The sequence below is a fragment of the Cotesia typhae genome, unplaced genomic scaffold (genome assembly GCF_013202065.1).
Source record: "Cotesia typhae breed Kobodo isofemale line unplaced genomic scaffold, CoteBio_Ctyphae contig_43, whole genome shotgun sequence".
In the NCBI taxonomy this organism is placed as follows: Eukaryota; Metazoa; Arthropoda; class Insecta; order Hymenoptera; family Braconidae; genus Cotesia; species Cotesia typhae.
The window spans coordinates 300,613-326,419 of NW_027423752.1; the positions used below are offsets into that span (position 1 = coordinate 300,613).

Sequence of the window (25,807 nt, forward strand, 5' to 3'; positions counted from 1 at the left end):
AATAATAACGAGGGACAAATCCCTTTTCACCCGAAATATCCCAATGAGAGACATAATTGCATTTTATTATGTACAAGGAGTTCCGTATTTATAGAGCCATACATTATTTTCAGGATTTAAAATTTCAATCCATCAAATATTATGCGTCTAATAAACCAGCTAGTGACATGGGTATTATTGACGTTAATTTTTAATTGACAATTTAAAAATTACAAACTCCTAGCCCCTTCTAGCCCATCTAGTACGGATAAGATTGACGTTAAATTACATTTTAAAATACCCTTTAACTGACGTTTTATCCCATGAATTAATAATTATCTCATTCGATGTTTAAAATAATAAATTAAAAATTAATAAAAACTTTTCATTGATAGAATTATTTAAAATTGTACTTTTTGAATAAAAATAAAAATAAATAACAGAAGGACGCGGTAAGTTTTTTAAACTTTTTTTCCATTATTCTGAAGAAATAAAAGACAGAAAAGTATGAAGTACTTATTCACAAGTAAACTTTGCGCCAGTTCACAACAATAATTATCCGAGTTCTGCAACTGTGCTCGTGAAAATATAACGACTTGAAGTAAAGTTGCATTATATGTTATATATATATAGTAAAAGCGGCAATAAAATACAGCTATACAAGACTTTCATGCAACTGTCTGCATATATAATATTATTAAATAACTATCTATGTAAAAAGTAAAAGAGTAAAGACATATATATACAATAGATTATATTTTAATATCAACTGAAAACTTTATTATACGCATGTATATATATTATTGTTGTTTTATTAGAGTCTGCTGATTAAAATTGTATCGCTATGTTATTCTACATATTATAAATAGTTTATACTATTTGTACTGAATAATACAACAGTACATATTCTAAATAGTTTAATGTAAATACACTACTTCTGTGGGTTAGTTCATGGGATTTTATTTCAATATTTTCCAACGATTGAAATGTTGATTTTAAAAAAACTCAATTGATAAATATGTGTCTGTATGACGAGAAAAAAATACTTGATTACAATTGAAATATAAATAATTTTTCAAATAAACACATGGAATTTTAATTTGAAGTTTTATAAAAAAAATAGATAATTTAATAAAGTCAGCTACGTAAATATTTATGTCCACTTTTAAACTTTGAATTTAAATTCTGGGTTAACTATTTAAGTAATGATAAAAATTCACGTCAACAACTTTGTAGGATATTTCAATTTGTGTTTTAAAGTTCTCGATCAACGTGGAACTTTGAATCAATAGTTTAGATTCTCTAGGAATTTTAATTAATACTAACGATATAACTTTCAAATAGTTTTTCATTTTCGATAAAATATAGCACAGTCGAATGAAGTGAGACAGTTATTTTTAAAATCACTCTAATTTTTTGGAATTTATTTTCGTGTGGAAAAAAACTTTAATAATATTTGTAAAAATTTATTTTGGTTTTAAATTAATTAAAAAAATGGAGAACAATAACCAAAAAGTTTTTTAATTTAAATTTGATATTTTTTATTCCCTGTTCAAAATTTTTAATAAAAAAAAATTCTAGGATAATTTATTGATGGATAAAAATATATTGAAAAATCTTTAGTAAATATATAGAAAAATTTTTACCACTTTTTTTTTTAATTTTTTGAATTTTTTGAGACTCTCCCACTTCATCAGCTGCTAATTAAAAAAATTTTTAACTTTAAAAATTTTTTTATTTTTTTTTTGTATTCTTATAATGTTAATAAATAAATGATAAAAAAATGTATGGTAAAAATATTGATTGCTTTTTTTTTTTTATGGCACTTTAAAAGTTACTTGAAATTTCATGCTTCTACACGGAAAGAACAAGATGGCACTGAATATTATCCCAGATTATACTGAGTGAAAAAAAAAAAAATTTAGATAGTAGCTAGTATAATCCAGATTACAATGAGTATAATCTAGATTATAATGAGTATAATCTAGATTATAATGAGTATAATCTGAGATGATATCCAGTGTCATCTTGTTATTTCCGTGTAGACCAAAATACCCCCTTAATAAAAATCTATAAAAAGAAAAATTATGCATTTATAAAACAATTTTTTTTTTTGTATAGAATGAATATTGGATTTTTTGAATATTTTTTAGTGATCGTTAATTTTTTATTGCACTAACTTTTAGGGTATTAAATAACGGATAAAAAAAGAGATAAAACGCAATAAAATAGTGGATGGTATTCACAAGAAGGAGAATGTCCATGAATGATAAACTTCACTAAATTTTTTAAGTGACAAAAAATTTAACACCCAAATCAATAGCTTATCTGCACTATCGACTGGATAAATAATGGAAATTTAAACAAGAGGGTTTAAATCATTTCATTGGAAATTACGTCGTTGTGACGAAAAACGGACATACCACTTAGTCTCAACGGACCAGTCTAAAAATACTCTGTAATTCGAAATCTAGTTTTTTAAGTGTTTTTCAGAAGAAAGCTTCTGAAAATTACGTATTATCATAGTAAATATGTAACTTCTTATTATTTAAATTGTCAAAAATAAAGTTGATTAAAATTTGAAATTTTTGAAATGCGGAACACCCTCTATATTATAAATTTAATATATTATTTCTATGCAAATGAAGAAATATCAATCTACTTGGTGGAGTATTTTAGGCAAATGTGTCACCCGACACGCTGGTTTATATTTGCCTACCAAGAGGATATATCGAGCTAGGGGGCGGCTTTTAGACACATGCAAGTAGTCGAGTAAAAAATACACATATGTATTCACATATATTTAACCGGATGATAAAGAGACGACCAGCTTCAAAGAACATAACCGTAATATTTTATTTTTTTCTCACTAATTACTATATTACAATCTTATATTAAAGAAAGAAAAAACCAAATTAATCAACGTCAATTTTTTTTGCTGATAGAAAAATTGATTTAATTCAAAATAATAAACTGTGAGTCAAGAAAATTAAAATTAAAAAAATTAAAAAAATTCTTTGTATTTTTGAACCAAAAATTTTTCATGTTTGAATTAATTTTATTCGTTTCAAAAAAGGAGATTTTTAGATTCAGATTTAATATCTTGAGTTAAATCAATTTTTTTGATTCAAGTTAATTTTTTTTTTCAAACCAAAAATAATTTTAATTCAACAAAACAAATAATAGTTTAAAAAAACACGCTTTTTATAGAAAACCAAACTAAAAAATAGGAAATAAATTTGAATTAAGAATAGTGTAAAAAATTTCAATAAATATAAATTAATAATAGTGAAAATAAGAAAAAAATGTATTTTATTTTAAAAAAAGCGTGGGATGCTCATATTTGTCAATAAAATATTTATAACTATTGACACAATGAACCCCACACTTTTTTTTATATAAAATACATTTTTTACTTATTCACTTATTTACACTTTAATTAATTTATATTTATTAAAAATTTTTACACTATTTTTATTTCATATTTTTTAGTTTGATCTTCTATAAAAAGCGTCTTTTTTAATTTTTTTAAACTATGATTTATTTAAAATGATAATAAATTTTTAACTCATTGTTTTTTTTGTCCAAATGGAAGATTTTCTAAAATGAAGTTAGATAATTTCCTAATTTGAACGTCAATATAATTATATAATTATAAAAAATTATTTTACTAAAAATTTTGAAATATAAAAAAATACTATTCTCACAGTTTTATCACTTATTTACAGCATTGAAACTTTATTTATATTTTTTTCCTTTTCATCTAAAGCTCATCTGTTATTTACGACGCCTACAATAAACTTTTTCTATCGGATTTAAATATTTATCTACAGCTATTAAACAATCAATCATAAGTGATACATATCAAAGATTACCTTAAATTTCAGTAAAAAAAAAAAAAAAAAAAAAAAAAAAAATTTATCTCTAAAAATAAATGAACAGAAAAACAATTTTAATAACGTTTCATTGGGGCCAAAGAACTTTGACAATTTTGTTTATATTTTTTTAAACGTGTAAGTATTTAAGCTATTTTTTGGAGCTTAGACTAGTCGAGAGTAAAGAAGCGCAAAAGACTAATACAATAGAAAAGAGATGAAGAAGAAATAGAATGAGATATGAGATGATGATGATGATGATGATGAAAAAAAAAAATAAGAAGAAAAAGGTGGAGACTCTCATAGCCTTTTGTTTGTAAAAAGACCGGTTCGCAATTCTTCGAAGCATTCATTCCGGCTGGTCTTGTACTTTTTATTTATTATTGTTTATTATTATTTCATTTTATACTTATTCTGTTGGCCTACTACAGGAGAATCAGGTTCGAAGTCTTATTTTTTTTTTTTACCTCTTTCTACTTGATTCTTATTTTACAAACTCGGCTTTTTTTAATCATACTTATTTTATACTAAGCTCGAGGAGATTCTAAAGCTTTTGGAACATCAATTCGTGAATGTGCGGAATAAATCAATGAATAAAATTTTTGTTATCGAAAAACACTACAATAGATTATAACACATGTAGCATTAAATTAAACTGTCAATTAATATTTTTTTTTTTTTTTTTTTTTCTTTAGATATAATAAACTGTGAGTCGTTAAACTAGCAACGGAAGTAACTATGGGGGTGGAAACGAATATGATGAATCACGTGGTGTTTTATCAAATACAAATGCCGGATAAGCCTTTATTAGTCGATAACAATAAATAGCTGACGTATATATTTGTATAAATGTAGAAATAAATTTATTTCTTTATCATTTTATATTTTTTTTATTCTTTTTTTACTATTTCTCAAGTTTTAAAGTCATCAATTGAGAAAATAATTAAATTTATTGACGTTTCAATTAAATTTATTGTAATACCGAAATTGATTTTTTAATACGTTTTTTTTTATCAAATTATTTTTTAAATAAAATAAAAAAATGATCAGATATCTACACAGAAAGAACGAGATGACACAGGATATCACCTCAGATTATATTGAGTGAAAAAAAAAAATTTCAGATAGTAGCTAGTATAATCTGTATTATAATAATTAGAATCTAGATTATAATGAGTATAATCTAAATTATAATGAGTATAATCCAGATAGTAGCTAGTATAATCCAGATTACAATTAGTATAATCCAGATATCACTCAGTATAATCTGGATTATACTAGCTACTATCTGAAATTTTTTTCACTACAGATATCACTGAGTATAATCTGGGATGATATTCAGTGTCATCTTGTTCTTTCCGTGTACGGATTGAAAAATCATAATTGATTTAGAAATTAAATTTTGAAATTTTTTAATAAATTGAAATATTGCATGTAAAAAAAATTATTGATAATTTTTTAAAATAAAAAATTGAAGTTTAATGATCATTTTAATAAAAATTTTCGTAGCCAATTGACGAGTAAGAAAATTTTTAATTACTTGAAAAATTGAACTTATTTTACGTCTGATTATTGTTTTATTTAAAATTTTTTTATGAATAAAATAAAATCATTAAAACAATTCCTGATTATAAAACTCATTCTGTTGACTTGAAAAATAATTAACAATTATTATTAATTTTCAATTAACTTGATTTTAATTAAACGACCTATCATTTTATAATAAAATAGAACTCATACATCTGAATTCCTTGTAGAAATTTTTTTATGCAACAACCACTTAAAATTCTCCATGATTTAATCAACTACATTTGTATCAAAAGAAGTACATAATTATTTTTTAAAACCATCTAATCGCTAGTTTTTGACGAGAAAATTATAATGATTAAAAAAAAAATGATATACATTAAACGTTAAGAAAAAATTTTTGAAACTCACCTTTTTCTATCTGTTGCGACACTGGTTGTGCGACTGTTAACGATGTGGTTACCGGTCTACCACGGGGTCTTCTCGGCACTCGAGGCTAAAACAAAAATATTTTTCTTCAAGTTAATTTATAAATACCAACAAATTATTTCACAGTAAAATAATAATTGACAAAAAAAAATTTTTATTACAAATTATAAAAATATTTTACATTCAGAATAAATTATTGTTATCTAATCTTTCGAAAAATGATTAATGGCTACTATTTTTTAATTTAATTTAGACCGAAAAAAACAAATGTTTAAAACTGTATTTTAGAACAAAAAAAAAAAAAAAAAAAAAGATTGTCTCAAAAAAAATTTAATAATTTTTTAATAGTTTTATTTTTTTAACCTTTAAAAAAAATTCCGGAGATAACGATTAGAATTATTAAAAGAAAGTAAATCATTAATTACGGGTTTTAAAAAAAATTATTAGTATTGATAGTAAAGATAAAATAAAAATTGTCAATTAACTCTTATTTAATTTTGAAATAATCCAGAGTTCAATAATCTCCAAGTTTATAAAATAAAAAATAAAAAATAAAAATGAAACGCATAATAATTATATCTTTAAAATTCATAATTATACATCCATCCATAAAACGGTGTTTCTGTTAAAAAAATCTCTTTGCATCTATAAAACGTATTTATGTACTTATAAATATACTTTACATTAATGCTTAAGTTAGTACTACCTCTTTACCTTTCCATTTAAAAAACCCTTCTCTTCATCTCTTGTACCTAACAATCCTCTCATTTTCATCTTCCTTTACATTATATACATTCACATTCACACACAACATATTATACAATATACGTATGCCTATACAGTGAATTATATTATATTAATCCGCCTCTCTCACGTCCCCCGTGCAAACCAGACCATGGGCTTTGTTCGACTCGTGCATTCATTAGCGCAAATAAACGGGACGCCGTGTCAGTATTACATATATACTCTATAATACTCTGTATATTCAAGTATATACTTTATACTGTATGTATAAAATTAACATCTCATGGTAATGGTAATGGTATGTGTATGGGTAAGAGTATGTACAAGGAAGACGACCAGGATAAATAAACTAGTGCATGTATATCAGGTCACGTAATGCAATTTCGATATGTAATAAATAAGAAAGATCATACGTCACTTTTACCAAATTTCTTCTTACAATTTAAATGGTATACACTAGGGGGTACCAAAATGCAACTTTCGTGATGGACCTCTTAATTCTTAGACGTGGTGTAAACTATATTATTTTTATATGTATTATATTGTCATTCTTGAGCTCAATGGTTAATTTTCCAGAGCCATCTGTATTTTTTACATGTTAAAAAAAAATGGACTTTTTAAAATTGGAATTTTGAGTTCTGGTTTTAATAAGAGTTGTTTTTGGGCATCACCTGACTTATTTTGAGAGTAAGGGATTTATTTGATTTTCATCAAATTTTTTACATGAGCTTTGTTTGGATACTGTTAAAAAATTCTCTGAAAATCAAATAAATTTCTTAAGCTCAAAATATGTCAGGAAATTCCCAAACACAACTCTTATTAAAACCAGAACTCAAAATTCCAATTTTAACTAGTCCATCACAGAAGTTAAAATTTGGCACACCCTATAGGGTGCACTATAGTACACACACAGAAAAAAAAATTTACTTGAATCAAGTAAATAATTTTGAAAAATTTCATCTTTTTGGTTTGAGTTGAAAAATTTTTAAGCTAAGAAATTTCACTTCGTTTAAGTAAATTTTGCTTGATTCAAGAATTTTTCGTCTTGATTCAAGACAATGAGCTTCTTCAAAATTATTTTCTTGGTTTCAAGAATTTTACTCTTGATTCAAATTAATTTTTTTTCAGTACAGAAAAAAAGGTTCACTTGAGCCAAGAAAATATTTTTCTTCCTAATTATTTTTTTGAGCGAAAAAAAAATTTTTTTTTACAATAAATTTCACTTATTTCAACAAAATTAATTCTCTTGCTTTAAAAAATACGTATCTTGATCCAAGAAAATTTATTTAAGTCAAGAAAATCTTGTTGTTTTGAGAAAATTTAGCCTCTTGCTCCAAAAAAATTTAGTTCTTGATAGAAGTAAATTTTCTTGCCTTGAAAAAATTAAATATCTTGTAGAAATAAATTTTAATTAATATTTTTATTAATTAATATGTCAAATAGCTTCAATTTATTTTTAAAAAAATAGTCACGTAGATTAAAATAAGACTTAATCTCCACAGGAATTGAAGAGTAATAATCCATAAAAGATAAATTGGAGGGTGAATTGAAGATGTGTTTCCGTCCTGAGTTTTATTGCAAATTGGGGTTAAAGTAGTTGGCGATTTACCAAAGAATTATGACCCTTTTTTTTTTTATTGATATTAATATTAATTATTATTATTCCTTTTACTCTCTTTCTGTTTTATACCAACTCGTCTCTTTCATCTCGGTTTTTATTTTTATCTTTATACGCAACTGTCTGGCTCATCCAGTAATACGATTATATATACCAGAAAATGTATGTATGTGTGCATGGATAGATAGATGTATATAAGTGCAGAAGAATAAGAAGAAGAAGAAGAAGAAGAAGAGGCAGTAGAATACTTAGTTGCACTGACTCGTATATCCGCAAACTGCCGTCTGCTGTTCGCATAATTGCAAGTATGTAAATTTATTATAACGAAAGAATACAAAGGAAAAATGTCGTTATCGTTATAAAATATACTATTCAATTCGTTTTATCTCTTTTATTACTGTATTATACTTTATATTAGCTTACGATGATTTACATTTGTTGTTGATGTTACTTTATATAGATGCCAAAAAACAAGTCATTAAATTTTTTTATTTATTTACTTTTAATAATAACAATAATAATAAAAATCAAAATAAAAATATTCTATATTATTAAGAAAATAAGAAAAATTATGTTTCCAGAATATTTATATAATAAAATCGTTTTTTTTTGTTTTTTTTTTTTTTTAGAGAAATTTAGTACCATTGCAAAGGTCTTGATATAAATTTGTGACTTTTCAAAATTTCATATCATTCTCATCAAAATTAAATTTATAATAATAAGTATTTAGACTGCATTAAAAAATACTCTCTCTAGGCACATAATTAAGAAATAACCTTGTATCTTGTGATCTATTGACATTTTTTGAGATATAAGCTCATCCCGACATTACACTCATCTAGACCTTTCATTTGAGTACCCACATCAATTTTTCATATATTTTATATATTTATATATATTATATATATATGTATATATAAAAAATATATCAAAAATGCAAGTGGGTACTCTAATGAAAGCTCTTGATAAGTGTAACATCAGGATGAGCTTATATCTTCAAAAACTTCAATAGTTAAGAAAGTACAGTTCAATTTAACGGAAGTCATTATTTAAGAAAGCAAAATATTATTTATTTATAATTCACAAGTCATGGCAGTCACATAGTGACTGCAAGGTTGCCAGAATAATAATAATAATAATAATAATAATAATAATAATAATAATAATAATAATAATAATAATAATAATAATAATTTTTATTATTATTATTATTATTATTATTATTATTATTATTATTATTATTATTATTATTATTATTATTATTATTATTATTATCATCGTCATCATTATTATTATTATTATTAAACAGTCATTACTTGTTCACTATAATGTTAAATACTTGAAATTCACCGGCGAATTACTCCTCAGTGAGCACTGAATAATTTCGTTGACAAGAGTCTGAAGTGGATTGAGATAGACACATGGGGACTATGTACTTATATACCTATGTACATGAGAGTAAACCCAAAACCAAAGATAAAATGAAACAGATTTGGTTAGACAAAGATATAAATTGTTAAACAGAACTATGTATACGGGGTACTTGTATATATGTCGTAGTACAAAAGATGAGATAAGGATATAAACCGAATGTATAGAACACAGGAAAATGTATGTTTATCCACATATTAATAATTACTGTGTCTCTCATCCGTTTAATTTCAGCATTAACCATAAAGCTTAATTTTTTATGCAAGTAATTTTAACCATTTTTTTTTTTTTAACAAGAAACTTAAAAATAAAAAAAATTTATCGTTATTAATTGGTAGGTTATATGCAAATTAAACTCATAATTCATACTCTGTAATTATGCATGATAAGCTTGAGATTAAAACAGGACATTTTTTTTTTAGAAAAAAATTTTTTTATTCATAAGATAGCTGTATGTAATTTTTTAAATATTTAAATCCATTTTTTTCAAGTGACCTTAAAACACTTTAAATTTATATCTGTCTTTTATTATCGATAATTTTTAGATAAACTATTTTTTTTAATACTCAATCATTTACTCTAAGATTTGATTTATTTACTTTTTTAATCCGATAAAAATACAAGATAATTTTTTTTAACTTTATAATTATCTTTTTTTTTAAGATTTACACTCAATTATTTATTTAATTAAAAGAAAAACCTCATTACAGAGAGCTGAATACTTAATTTCATGAGATCAAACAGACATGAAATACAAAATTCTTTTTAAAAGTTCTTTTTTATAAATTAAATGATATGCAAAAAAAAAGATGACATTTTAATTGAGTACTACTTAATTTTAATTGATATTTTCGAATTACTACTTTGTAAATATAGTCAATGTTCAGGAGGGTTGAATACTAAGAAACTAGTAATCAAGTAATTTACTCTGTTTATCAAGTATGTTCAATCTAAGCAAGAATTCAACCTGTCTTGTTAAATTTGAAAATTTAAACACGGAAAAAAGTAAACTGTAATAAATAATAGTCGATTTATAATAAGCAATGATCAACTGCAAAAATTACCATTTCAAACTATGTAATATTTATCATTTAAATGCTACAATTTATTCTTTATTAAAATAATATTTTTCCTTAAAAAAAAAAAAAAAAAAACCAATTTCTCATAAAACTGGGTTCATTTATTAGGTATTATTGATTTGAAGTAATCAATAGTACTTTATTATCGTTAAAGTGTTCATGAGCGAACTTTATTTAGACCTTTTGTACACTGCGTAAAAACGATGTAATTAACTTAATTAAATTAATCAATTTTTTATTTAATTGTATTAATAATAAAGAAGAAAATATTTACATAAATTTGCAGATTAATAAATTTCTTCACTGTAGATTATCAATACAAACAACGAAAAAATGAATAAACACCCGGAAAATTAACTCCAAAATAATTCCCCAGTGTCCAAAGCCCTACCAAACTTTTCTCAAGACCACTTAAACACAGTTGACAACAAAGTAATATCGATTACCCCTAATCAATACACCCATCTTTATTTCCTGTAACAAAAAACCAAGCTCAAGGATTTCTTCCCGAAAAAATGTATAAATTCAAAAAACTTACTATTATTTCCTTTCTCGTCTGTCTGTCCGTTAAATGGTAATGACTGCACACCCTCTTGTTATCCGTAGAGGGTCAACAAGGGTCACCTGTCACTTATATATATATATACGTACTATCTTCGCTATTCTATCTGTCTATCTCATAAAACACACCATATATATCTTCTTATACATATACACACACTCAACCACCAGCAATATCCGGTTGGCACCACGACACAACTCGCTGTTTGTTACTCTCTTACGTTTTATATCATTATCCAACGTTTAACGACTCACACACTTTACCCGGCCTCAAGTATTCCTAAAATTTCTTCTATTTTATTTTATTTATAAATATTTACATGACCTCTAAAAAAATTCCATGTAAAATAAAATTTATAAAAGCTTATTTAAATTTTTTGAAGACCATGATCTTCATATCAGACAATAATTACAATTAATTATTAATTATTAAGTATTAAAAAATTCAAAAAAAAAAAATCCTCGTGGAAAAACCGCGAGTTGGAGTAGCGTCGACGAGTATCGATCCAGCCAGAAATAATTGCACAAAGACTCCACCACTCAACTATGTACTCTCTGTATATATTTTGCCAACTTTTGAATATTAATAAAATATAAAAACTATTATCGATAATAATAATAATAATAATAATAATAATAATAATATTAATTAATTTTTAAAAACGGAGCATGGAATGAAACGGAAGCTATAAATATTCACACTTGATCAATAAAATAACCACGAATTTTTGTCAATAAAAAAATGAAAAAAGAAAACTTTAAATACACTGTAGCACTTATTCGTTTTTTAAATTACAAATTCACTTGTAATTAATTGCAAATAGAATTACAAATAAATAAACTTGTGTAAACAGTGTGTAGATTGTTAAATCGTGGTTTAATACCTAATCTAATTAAATCTGGGTTTAGAAATACGGGGGTTTTTTTTTTCTTTTTTTGAACGAATCAAAAAAAGTCAACACGTTCCGCGATGCGCACGGGCCGCAGTGCTGCCGTCTACTGGAACCGCATGAGGCTCAGAATCGCGATACCAGGCACCCCACTGCCGACGAGACTCCCCACTATCGCTTCAATGAGAATCCCTACTTTCTAAGAGAAAAATATATAATCTATCCCCACTTTGGGGGTTACTTTACCACCCCTAGGTACCCTTCACTTTTCGACGATACATCCCTATCCCCTCTTGGAATTTTACTTGTATGTGTGCAATATCTTTCGAGATTATGTGTGTGAATTTCGTGATATGACGGCGTGACTGCTACTTCTTATTCTTTGGCTCTCTTGCTATTTTTTATTTCTTCCCAGTACACCCGCGATTCATACTCCGGGCTCTAGAGGTATTCACCTTTTATATCTTTCGTAATTTTTAAATAATATTGAAGTATAAAAATTAAGTTTACCAATATCAAAAAATTTTTAGAATTTTTTTTATTAAAAAAATTATTACAAAAAAAAATTTTTTTTCAATTTAATTTGTAAAAAATTTGAAAAATTATACGTGCAATTTTTTAAAAATATTATTTAGTTCCAATTTAGTTTTTAAAAAATAACTCAAAAAATTTACAATATAGGCTAATTTATGAAAATTAAGTTAGCCGACATTTAAAAATTTTTAGAATTTTTTTTTTATTGAAAAATTATTTTTAAAAAAAATTTCTCAAGTAGAAAATTAAAAAAATTTTTTTAAGAAATCAATTACAATAAAAAAAATTCTAAAAATTTTCACTTGTAATTTTTATTAATTTTTACATCTGGAATTTTTGTAACAATTTTTTTTTTTTTTTTAATAATAATTTAATTGTTATAAAATTCTAAAAAAATTTCTTATATCTGTCAACTTCAGTGTCACAAGTTTAAAAACTAGGGTATTTTTAAAAAAATTTGAATTGTAATTTTAAAATTAGAAAGTTAAAGAAGAAATTTAAATTTGAACTGTTGAGAAAAAATGAAAAAATATTGAGCAGAAGCTGAAGTTTTAAAAGACCCTGAGGCTGCGGAATCGTGCGGGCAAGAGATACCGTCTGGGATGTAAGCCAATCGATTTAGCCAACAAGCATCGTATCTTTGTATATACCATACTATGAGTATCCTTGGTGGTCCGGAGTGTGCAACTTGTAGAAAAATAAAAATAAAGTATAAACTTATCTCTTTCTCGCAAATAATAAATTATCGGTAATATTTCAGGCCCTCTATTCTATTATTTTTTATTCAATAATAAAATTGACCGATTTTTATTATCGGATTTTTTGTTATCAAAAGAGTAAAAACGTAGTAAAGTGGTTTTGTTTTTGTTACAAGTTCAAAGTATTTACTAATAAAAATAAGAGAGATCCATTGGCAAGATAAAAAGAGTTTTTACTTTTTGTTAGATTCAATTCAAGTTTAGTTTTATTATTGAAATAATTTTTTGTTATTAATTTTAATCTTTTTAATTTCTTAAAGTTAATTGAATTAACACAATACTAAAAACAAAAATTATTCAAAATTTATTGACAGATAAAAAAATTTTAAAATGGCAAAAAATTTTAATAACTGGTTAAATTTACGATTTAATTTAAAAATCATTCGATACACGGAAAAAATAAGATGACACTGGATAAAAAATATCCAGATTATACTGCGTGGTATCTGGATTATACTCATTATAATCTAGATTATACTCATTGTAATCTGGAATGATTTAGTTATAAAAGCCGAAAATATTTTTGTTGATAATTTTTTTCAAATTTTCCATCGCAAAATTAATTTAAAAATCATCGAAATTAAATAAATAATAATTTAAATTGATAATAATTACGCGAAGCTTAAAATAAATTTTTTTCGGTAAAATTGACAAAATAAAACATATTTTCTTCAAATTGCGAGATAAGATCGGCTACAATAGCTAGATTTGTAAAGAAATTTACCCAAAAATTAAAAAATAAATTATTATTTTAAAAATTTAAACTGTTTGAAAAGTGTTAAAGCAATAGATTATATCCCAAAAAGATTAATCTTTAACCTTCTAAAATATTGCCCTATTTTAGCTCATTCGAGTGTGAATTTTTTATTACTAACGATTTTTAAATATTTTTGTTTGCGAGAAAGTTATAAATGTTTAGTATGGAAGTTTGTGAATGTAGTTTTGTTGTAGTAAACTTTATTTCAGCTAAAACTCACTACTGTTTACTCTTGCTCTCTCTTCGGCACTCGAAACTGCTGCATAAACAGGTGGGATACTAAAGAGTACATATATACAAGTTTAGTGATGTATGTGAGAGAAAAAGAGCGAGAGAGAGAGAGAGAGAGTATATAGGGGAAATCTCTTGGCGTCGGTCGTTGATACAAACCCTCTACTCTCATTGTGTAGGTTATAGCACAGTAGATTTAGTACAGCCAGTGCACAGACAGTCGAGACATGCCCGTAAGGGTACTGAACCATCCCCTTTAGAATTATATAATATACATATATAAAAACGTATTAATAGCCTTATGCACATATATGCATTGTATATATGTGCATATTCGTACATAGAATTGTTAAAGTAACGTTACCTCGACCCCGACATATTTTATTTAGTATATGCGTTAAATGTGATAATGCACCGGCCTTCACTTGAATGTAAACCGGTTCATGTACACTTTTAATGAAAATTTATTTACTATAGTAGCACCAATAGTTTAAATAATTATTGTCATTACAGTAGCAAAAAATAAATTCTTTTTTTTTATTTTTTTTTTTTTTTAATTTGATCCGCTATGCAATTATTACTGTTATTTTACCGAATTTATTCACCCTTGCGTGCTACATGTATGGATTCACATATGTATGTACAAATGAATAGAATGAAGGGGAACGATGGAATGTTGACTATATAATGCGTTCATAAATTATTTTATGACTAACTAAACAGGTGACTGGAGGGAATGCACTAGAAATATTATTATTATTATTAAAAGAAGATAAAATAAAAATTTTTTTAAACAGAGTTAAAAAAATTCAAAAAAAAATAATGTAGGCTGTTTTAAATATATAAAAATTATTATCATTAATTGATCTTCTATTTAACAAAAAAATTTTAGGTAATAATTTACAAATAAGGTCCACCATTTTAATTTTCATTTTTTGAATGAAATTTTTATTTGATTTTATTGATATAATTTTTTTTTCAAAAATATATAAAAAAAATAAATTAAAAAAAAAAAAAAATTGAGTAGCACGAATTTTACAAATTTTCAAACAATTTAAAAATTTTTTAGAAAATTGAGATATTTAACTTTTTTTTTTTTTTTACTTGTTTGTTTTTTTATATTTAAAAAAAAAATTGATCAAAAAGATCAAATAATAATTTTTTCCAATTTTTAAAGGCAAAAAAACTATCGAAATCTTTATTTTTTTCTTTCACGATATTTTTTATCAAAATGCGACATAAAAAAAAATGGCCAAAAATAGGGTGGACCCTATTTGTAAATAATTATCAAATTTTATTGTAAAACAAATACTAATTTAAATTGTAAATCTCAGCAAATGAACAATAAATATTATTATTATTAAAAATTTTTTAGTATGAAAATAAACAACCTTGAAATAAAGGTTAAATTTTGTTTCCAATAAAATTTATTTCAGAGTAATAAAACCTCTAAAATTAATATTTTTTATTAAAAAAATTAAAAGCTTAAATTTTTCAATTTAATAGCTGTCAGCTTAAAAAAAAAGCTGTACATATATTTAAAAAAACTAATTATCAATTTAACGAGTAATAAAATAAAGGCTGATGATAATGATGTTATTAAAATAATGTATTATGCAATAAAAATAAAAATGCAAGTGAAAAGGAATTACTAATAGCCGAGAGTGATGACTTGGATGGAGCTATTAGTCGGCGGATGTAAACACACGATGCTTTGAAAAAGCAGAGATCGGTGTGTATGTATATATATGTAGAGGTAGTGAGAGTACTGAGGGTGTGGTATCCTCGGAGTGAAAGAGGGTAAAAAGAGACGGGAGCACGTGAATAGAGTTTGGTAGACGTGTACTAGCCGACAATAACCAACAAGCCAGAGGAAGCAAAGCGAGAGAGAAAGAGAGAGAAAGTAAAATATAGAGCTTGGACTAGAATGTTGTACGGGATTGCTAAAGGGGTGAGTTCCATGCACAAACTCCGCTCAGTATATAGTGCTGGGAGAATCGTGTAACCGTGTTGCCGTGTAGCCGTGTTACCCAGGCCAACGGGGGTGTGTCTCGGCTTCCAAATAGAGTCCCCTTTATCCCCGCAAAATCCGCGAGCGAATCAATACAGCTGGAGCCGAGACCGCCGCCCTGATGCTATTCTACCCTCACCTACATCAACGCGATTCTCAACGCTGAACGTATCCACCCCTTTAACGATGCGATTCCCCAGTTTCAAGTTCCTCCAGCTACAGCACCAGCTCTAGCACCAGCACCAGCTTCTCCTACATTCGCTTATATTCTGCTGGCACTGCTGTTGCTGCCACTGCTTGCTCTGCTCCTGCTGGTGGTGATTTCCCTTCATCCTTTTCTATTTCCTCCAACATGATTTACCCTCCATTCACCCTCTACTGATATTCACCCTCCGTCATATTCCTCTTCACGTAGTTTCAACTCCCAACCTCCATCTCTTTCCTCTGCTTCAAGTCTTTAAAACTTTTCATACACATTCAACCCTCGTCGATGGCCTTCTATTCCATTCCATTCCATTCCATTCCACGCTTCTCGTTTATGTACCAAACTCTCCTATGTATTTATTTTGTATATCTGTAGTGAATCTTTCACTTGCCACATATCAATACTCGACTCCACTTCCCTTTCATTTGATGTCTTTTTATCCCTCTCATTTTTTACTCTATCTTGTTATTCATGCCCCTGTTTTTTAACCCTTACACCATTCAATATCTCATTATTTATTACTATCTCTTTTAACAACTTCGCTCAAAAAAAAAAAAAAACTATTTGATTCAAGAAAAATATCCCCTTTTAAATTTTTTAATATTCATTCAAAAAATTTACTTGCGAATCAACATATTAAAACTTTTAAAAGAGCATTCAATTTTTTTTTTTTTTTTTTTTTTTTTTTTTTCCATAATTTTACTTTAATGAAGTACTGTTAGTGTTTTTTTAAACGAAATACATACATTCTTCGTTTAAGGAGTTCTTCTTCTTAGATTAAAATACGAGGTAATATTGATTCAAGATGACACTGGATATCATCCCAGATTATACTCAGTGATATCTGTGGTGAAAAAAAAATTTCAGATAGTAGCTAGTATAATCCAGATTATACTGGGTGATATCTGGATTATACCCATTGTAATCTGGATTATACTAGCTACTATCTGGATTATACTCATTGTAATCTGGATTATACTAGCTACTATCTGAAATTTTTTTTTCACTCAGTATTTTTTTATATATTTTGCAAGAAAAAATGTAAAAATTAAAAAAAAAAAAAAAAAATGAAAATTAAAATAGTGGATCCAACTTGTAAATAATTACCACTTTTTGTATCAAAAAATCCTTGAATACTTTTTAGATTATTTTAGAGTAAAAATTTTACTGGCTATTTTTGAAGAAAAAACTAGTTCTTGAACAAGTTTTAAAAAATTATTGTTAAAGAAAATTACTCTTGAGTTTGTATCGATCAAAACTTGAGATTCAAGACAAGAAATTCTTCAAAAAAGATAACCAGTTGTCTTCAAAATAACTTTCTTGAATCAAGATAGTTCTTCTATCACTTTATTTTTATTTCCTTTATTCTTCTTTTTCATCCAAAATAACCACTGGCATTTTAGTTTTATAAGTAAAGTATTTCCGTTGCTTTATTTGGTTGAACTTGAGTGTGTACTGGATACCGGATAGAAAAAAAAAAAGAAAAAAAAACCACAGTGTCTGGATTACTTGGCAATATTCCAAGTATCCACCAGTTATTCCAAGTTGCCCGATATTTTCGTTCAACAGGATAAGAACAAGTTATACGATTATACTTAACTTACTATTTTGTATTTTAATTATTTGCTTAGATATTTACTCAAGATATGAATTTTTTACAACCACAGTCAACAGATTAATATCCAAGATGTGGATAAATAAACAGATGAGTAAATTTATTGTTTAAAAAATTAAAGTATACTTACGACGACAATTGCGTGCGTCATCAGGCCAGTCGACGACCTCGACCTCCTCGGCGTCATGCCGACAACCTCGCCCCTCATGATACTCTCTACAACTGCATCATAAAATGAGAAAGTGCCAGTGTTAACTTTCAATGTCTTTTAAGTTACATATTTACACTAATACATAATACTTAAATTTATAAATTACCTCCATCGCCAATCAAACGCATCTGAACTAATCGTGGATCTTCATTGTGCTCTTCAAGCACGGTATCATCAGTTACTGTTAAATCCTGGAAGGTAAAATAATTAATTAATAATTATTTTAACAAAAAATAAATTATAACGAGTGTGTCGAGGATATTAATTAATGGAGATGACCATAAATAAAAATATAAAAAGTTGATTACCTTGGTTGATTCGTTGTAACCGACAATGACAGCTGTATACCATTGGGTAGTGCCTTCAGCGCGATAAACCTCGACCCTGAAGCCAACTAGAACACTAGGTGTGGTTAATAAAATCCTTTGACCATCCTGCATCTCTGCCCATCTTCTTATAGCATTTGCCCATGGTAAACTTCCTTTCGTTAGTTCCCAATCTTGCTGCTTAAATCAGTAAATAATAACGAAGTTAGTTTTATTTTATTTCAATTATTATTCACTATGTGACTGCCATCACTTTTTTTAATATTGACGTTTTAAAAGATATAAGCTCATCCCGATGTTACACTCATCAAGACCTTTCATTTGAGTACCCACATGCATTTTTGATATATTTTTCATATATAAATATATATAATATATGTAAATATATAAAATATATGAAAAATTGATGTGGGTACTCAAATGAAAGGTCTTGATGAGTGTAACATCGGGATGAGCTTATATCTTCAAAAACTTCAATATTTAAGAAAGTACAATGCAATTTAAAAAAATTCATTATTTAATAAAGCAAATTATTTTTTTTTATTCTTTTAATAATATAGAGAAAATTTTTAATTAATTAAAAAAAAATTTATATTTATATTTAAGGATAAAAAATAAAAAAGTATTTGAATAAAATTAAACCTTTTATAGTTGATCGATCAAACTCACGTTAAGAAATATTTTTTTATAACTTTTTCTTTGATTTTATTTAAAAACTTTATAAAGAAAGTCAAAACTTTGTGAACAAGTTTCAGAGTTTCGGATACTTTGACTCAACTCAAAGCACTTCGTCTTGATCAGAAAAGTTTAAATCTATCTGTAGTAATTCAAAAGTTAGTTTGAGCTTGTTAAATTTAACTTTTGAATAAAAATAAAATTAAAGAAGAAGAAAATTTTATTGTTTTTTTTTTTAACAATTTAAATTATTTCTATCGATTTTTATCATTTCAATAAATATTGATGTGTTATGATAAAAATATGTCAAAATAGATATGGAATGCCGTATATAAGTGAAGAAGCAACAAGACACGTGACTTGATCCTTTGCCAAGGACCGTTATATAGAAGAAACAAGGATTATGTTGGCGCCTCTGGTCTTGGCCGTTCTCCAGCGTAAGATGCTATGGTATACGTACAAATATAAAGCTGTGCATGTAATGTATATATATACTAGTAGAGAGTATGGTGTACAAGTTGAAAGCAATTGCAGATGAGAAGGCAAAGCAAGCAAAGTAAGAAAGAGGTGGGTCGCACAGCTGCCAGTAAAAAAAAAAAAAAAAAAAAAAAAAAAAGCAAATGATAAAGAATAATAAAAATAAAAAGATATTAAAGCAGTGCTTTTGACTTTTTTATTTGGCTTAGCTTATTTTACCAACGGAGGAAAAATAAAAGTTTTAAAACTCCCTGGGAGCTTGTATGCTTTTCATTCCTATCATATATGAACGATCCAATCGTATGGCGACGGTACATATTACATACAGTGTATGGTAGATAGTGTGCATGTACTACTCTTACTGCCTTGTGCCTTGCTGGTTTGGCTTGGTTTGCTTTGGTAGGAGATGGGAGAGAATGCCGTTTATAGTTCAGGGTCGTCGGACTCGACAACACTCATACCATGTTGTTATTATATTTGTGAAAGTATATCAACCAATTGGCTAATTATTTTTTTTATTTTTACAACTGTCTTTGGTTATTTAATTCAAATTATGTCACTCAATTTATTTTTTATACTTAAAAAAAAAAAAAATAGATTGAAGAATATTTTTACAATTTTATTTTTGCGCCAAGATATTCAATTTTTTTAGTAAAAAAATAAAATTTGAAATTTGAAATTCTTAAACCAAAAATCTAAAATTCAAAAAAAAATGATTGAAGTGACAATTGGTTGGTTGTTTTAAAAATAATTATTTTTCCTAAATCAAAATAGATTCGCTGTAATTATCTATATTATTAAGAGAATAAGAAAAATTTTGTGCCCAGGATAGTCATATAATAAAATCGGTTTTTTTATTTTGTGAAATATTGACATTTTTTAAGATATAAGCTCATCCCGATGTTACACTCATCGAGACCTTTCATTTGAGTACCCACATCAATTTTTCATATATTTTATATATTTATATATATTATATATATGTATATATGAAAAATATATCAAAAATGCATGTGGGTACTCAAATGAAAGCTCTTGATGAGTGTAACATCGGGATGAGCTTATATCTTAAAAAATGTCAATAATAAAGAAATTACGGTGTGTTTTGTCTACCACTAATATTATCAACGATATAAGCTCATCCTGGAGTTACACTCATCAAGACCTTTCATTTGAATACCCACACGATTTTTTTTATATATTTCATATATTCCACAAATATGAGGAATATCATATATATATATATATATATATATATAAAATATATGAAAAATTGATGTGGGTATTCAAATGAAAGGTCTTGATGAGTATAACGTCGGGATGAGCTTACATTTTCAAAAACGTCAATATTTAAGAAAGTTCAGTGCAATTTAACAAAAATCATGAGGCAAAAAATATTTTACTAATTGAAATAATTAATTACAAAAGACTGATAATAATTTTGTTGGCAAGAATCGTTCTTTTTGGAGTAAATAGTAAAATTATCTAAATAGTAAAATTAAAGTACAAGTTGTGATAACAAAAAAAAACGAATAATTATAGCAAATAGCTTAACCACAAGCTCGTAAACTAATAAACTATAATAGCAACTAGCTAGAAACATAAACGACTACTCAAAAGTCCTTCTACACAACTCATTCCCTTTTAGTGGGATCGTTTTGCCAAACCACTTCCATCTGGCTGCTCAATGTGATCAAGTTTTAACGACAAAACTTTTTAGCAGTTTAATTACTTGGAAACAATTCCACGAACAATGTTTGTAAGCTCTAAACTCGTCTGGCATGCAAGTTCAAAACCTCACTCAAGGATTTCCATTAATTTACACAATCCTATTTTTTAAATCATTTAGCTCCTACTTAGACAAACACACATTAACGCCCTTTGTAAACTAAATAAAAATTTTAAAATAAAAATAATTTACCGTAAATGGTTTTAGTTTTGTATAATCGACAAATTCCAATTTTTTATCATTTATAAACTCAACAGGCATCATGTCTTCGTGTAATTCTTCTCTTGCTACAAGTGAATAAAATCCCTGAAACAAAAAATTTTTACACGTGTAAATTATGGTCACAATAAATTGCTCAATAAAATCTAATCAATTATGTACTAAGTGTTGATGTGAAAATAAAATTTATGTAAAAAAAAAAATAATGGCACTTTCGCCCGTGAGAGAGAAAGAGACCTCTTAATGCTGTATTTCGTGAGACAGTACAGTTAATTAAATGTGTCTAATTACGATTAGAGAAAAGCTACCAGCACGTGGGAGCCAGCTGGTTTCTTACACTCCAATATAAAAGCGCATGTATGCTTGGTATTTCCGTTTGTAACTTCCTTCAAAGGCATCAAGACTCTCTCGGATTAATTTATTTGAGAAACGTTTTTTTTTTTTTTTTTTTTTTTAATGTTTACCGAAACAGCATAAAATATTTTTTTCGGTGTTTTAATCTATTTTTATTTTTAAATATAATAACTAAACGTATTTAATTGGCACTTACGATAGCAGGCCAAGGAACGGTATTTGCGGATGTTGATCCTTTAGATTTGCCGTTAATACGGTGATTATTATGTGTATGGTTGCTGTGATTGTATTGATCGATGGCAGTGAGACCATTTTGTCGTGGATCTGGACGCTCTGCCCAAAAAACTCCTTTTTCGATGAGAAAATATGTAAAGGCTGTGTCTCGATGCGGTGATAACCATTCTCGTCTGTGCCATTCCACGTCGTCGTATTCAACAAGAACCTGAAAAATAATTATAATAATTAATTACACATGGGATTTTAAATAGCGTGGTCATTTTTATTTATGGTAATTTTAAGTCTTATTTTTGTAATAGGGTTTTTTGATATTTTTTGTGGGCTTGGGACAGTTATGATCAATAAAATTTTTGATGAAAAAAATTTTTTTTTATTTCAAAATACTTATTCAGCTTTTTTAAACTAAAAAATAGAATAAACTACACGGAAAAAACAAGATGACACTGGATATCATTCCAGATTATACTCAGTGATATCTGTAGTGAAAAAAAAAATTTAAGATAGTTGCTAGTATAATCTGTATTATACTGCGTGATATCTGGATTATACTCATTATAATCTGGATTATACTGCGTGACATCTGGATTATACTAGCTACTATCTGAAATTTTTTTTTACTCAGTACAATCTGGTATGATTTAAAAAAAAATCTTAAATCAAGAAAATTATCTTGATAAATTTAGAAATTTTGAATTAAGTGGAATTTAAAAAAGTTTCTTAGCAAAATTTTAATCATGAAAAAAAATTTTATTCAACAATTTTTCTGTTAAATTTTAGGCTAATTTTAAAAAATCTTGATTCAAAATTTTTTGAACTAAATTTTATAATAAAATTGGATAATAAGTAATTTTCTCTCTCCAAAATTTCTTACTTCAAATCAAATTAATATTTCCAACAGTATATATACTGAAAAAAGCAATTAAAAAAGTTTAGTAAAGTATATAATTCTCATTAAAAAGATATATATTTATAACTATTTCAGTAAAATCAATAGTTGGAATGTGAGAGCTATTTAAAACTCAAGTTATATCAGATTCGATAATTTAAATTTCACGAGCGTACAATTAAATTGAAATAAATATATATTTAAGTTTCAATCATTAAAACATAAGAAAGAAGATGAAGAAGAAAAAGCACAAGATGAAAAAAAAAAAAAAGAAAAAACTGTTTTTATTGTTATTCAGTTAAGGAATTGTATTATTAAATTCCGCCGCCTGGCCGCGTGTTTACATCTATGAATAAGTATGAAGAGCATATAATTGCAATTACAATGCATTATTCATGATCATGAGTTATATGAAGAATAAGCTAAAAAAAGTCTAGTGGTAGAAATGTAAAGGAAGAGGCGTGGGTCGAATAAATCGCACGCTCAGTTTAGTAAGGAGACCTCGTATAACTATCAAGTACTATCATAAGTACAAATTATATAAGTTACATATTTATTGACTAATAATTGAAGTGAAAAAAAAAAAAAAAAAAAAGCGTCATTTTTTTATCAAGTTTACAAAAAAAAATTTATCTTTCCTCAGACAAATTTTTTGTTCAAATTTTGTGGATTTAAAAAATTTTTCAAATTTAAAAAAACCGCGCGAAAATTTAATGAATTTTAGTTTGAATAAAACCCGCGAGATGGCAGGAACTGTTAGGACGGTAATTCATGATGGCTGCCGTGACTCCACCTCCTTAATGTTATGACACACTCAAGTCCCACCCACATTGTCGCCTTGGCAACACTGGCGCAACTAGCGCCTTTTCTTCGGTACTTGTTGCGGCCATCATGAAAATTCCCGACCTATCTCAATGTTTCCCCACTCTGATCGCTAAATTCTCTAACTCCACAAACTAGTTTGAAATCATTTCAGCGCCTACTATGCTACCTAACGATTAAAAAAAAATTTAGTCAATTAAAAAATTTACAATTTAATAATAATTAAATTGTTTATCATTTTTTTTTGTTTTAATTTACAAATTTTTTAAATTAAAATGAAGAAAAAAATTTTTTTAAAGTGAAGATAATTTTTTTCAAAGCAAAAAAATTTATTTTACTTATTTATTATTTAATTCCAATGCTAAGGCAGTATAGCCAAATGGCAAAAGTATAAAAAAAAAAAAATTATAATAAACTCGTAAAAATTTCAAAATTTTAGATGTTAAGAAAAAAAAATTTTTTTTTTTTAATTTGGAATGTAATTTTGATAAATAAAAAAAAAAATTATTAATCTAAATATAAAAATTAAAAAAATAAAATACAAAAAAATGATAATTATTTTGTTTTTTAATTTAAAAATTGGCAATATTTCAAAAAAATTATTGTTTTAATTTTAAATATTATTAAAAATAATCAATATTTAAATTAAAAATTTATTTTACTCAGTCAATAATTAATTTCGAATAAAAAATACATGTGTTAATATTTGGAGGAATAAAATGAATAAATAGAGGAATAAAACTAAAAAATAATACGAGTATTGAAAAAAAAAAAAAAAAATAAATAAATAAATAAAAGTTAGAGGGCATGAACTCAATAAAAAAAAAGGGGTATTGAACTGCGTTAAAGTACGAAAACACTATTTCCGTCCCTTTCGCTTTTCACCAATTCTAGTAAAGTCATTGGAAGTCATTTTTTTTATTTTAGTTAACTTAACTTAATTTGAAGCAACTAACCGAATCAAACACTTTCTAAATAACTACCGATTATATTATATTATTATTTTCCTCTAGGAAAAGATTGGAAATATTTATACAATTACGATTGGAGCATAAATAGTGAGACATTTAAAAAATTTTTGGTCTGTAAGTTTAAGTGAAAAATTTTTAATTTGATTTAAGAGGTAGCTTTTGGGTAAAAATAAAAGAGTCCATTTAATATTCGCGAGAGTGAAAAAATGCAGGGTAGGTGAATTTAATATTTTTTTTTTCTCGACAAAAGAACTTGCATTTCATTTGAAGCCGGCATGAGAGTATTTTTGTATACGAGTATGTCGGTGATAGAGTGCATTTTTGTGAATAAATAGGCCGTAGCGAGTAGAGATGCAGCGTCGAGTGAGTTACGACGAAAACCGTGGACACGGGAGTAAAGGGGATGATAAAGGGATAAAAAAAGGCACAAGAAAAAAAAAAGGGCACAGTACAGCCCTTTTTGGGTCTGATGGCGATTGATGGTTGCTTTTGTACGGGAAATTCAATTTAAATCCCGGAAAATAAATTTAAAATTCCGAATTTTGATTTTTATCATTTTTTAATTGAAAAAAAAATTAATTATAAAATTTTTTATTTTCTAATTAATAAATAAAAAAAAAATAAGTTCGAGTGTTGGATTACGCGGATTGTCCCGC

General features: G+C 26.4%; 1 protein-coding gene across 4 annotated transcripts in view; it reads right to left on the minus strand.

The window, feature by feature from the left end:
* The window catches only part of Kdm3 (Lysine demethylase 3), a 133,893-nt gene that overhangs the window by 88,752 nt on the left and 19,334 nt on the right, over nt 1-25,807 (minus strand). For 3 of the 4 annotated variants that reach the window (XM_074244322.1, XM_074244319.1, XM_074244321.1), the window contains exons 3-8: nt 22,432-22,677; nt 21,855-21,968; nt 18,764-18,961; nt 18,562-18,646; nt 18,375-18,466; nt 5,793-5,877 (exon numbers count right to left, since the gene is read on the minus strand). In XM_074244322.1, coding sequence (XP_074100423.1) covers nt 5,793-5,877; nt 18,375-18,466; nt 18,562-18,646; nt 18,764-18,961; nt 21,855-21,968; nt 22,432-22,677 — 820 coding nt within the window. The remainder of the gene's footprint in view (nt 1-5,792; nt 5,878-18,374; nt 18,467-18,561; nt 18,647-18,763; nt 18,962-21,854; nt 21,969-22,431; nt 22,678-25,807) is intronic. The other variant, XM_074244320.1, reaches the window with a different exon arrangement.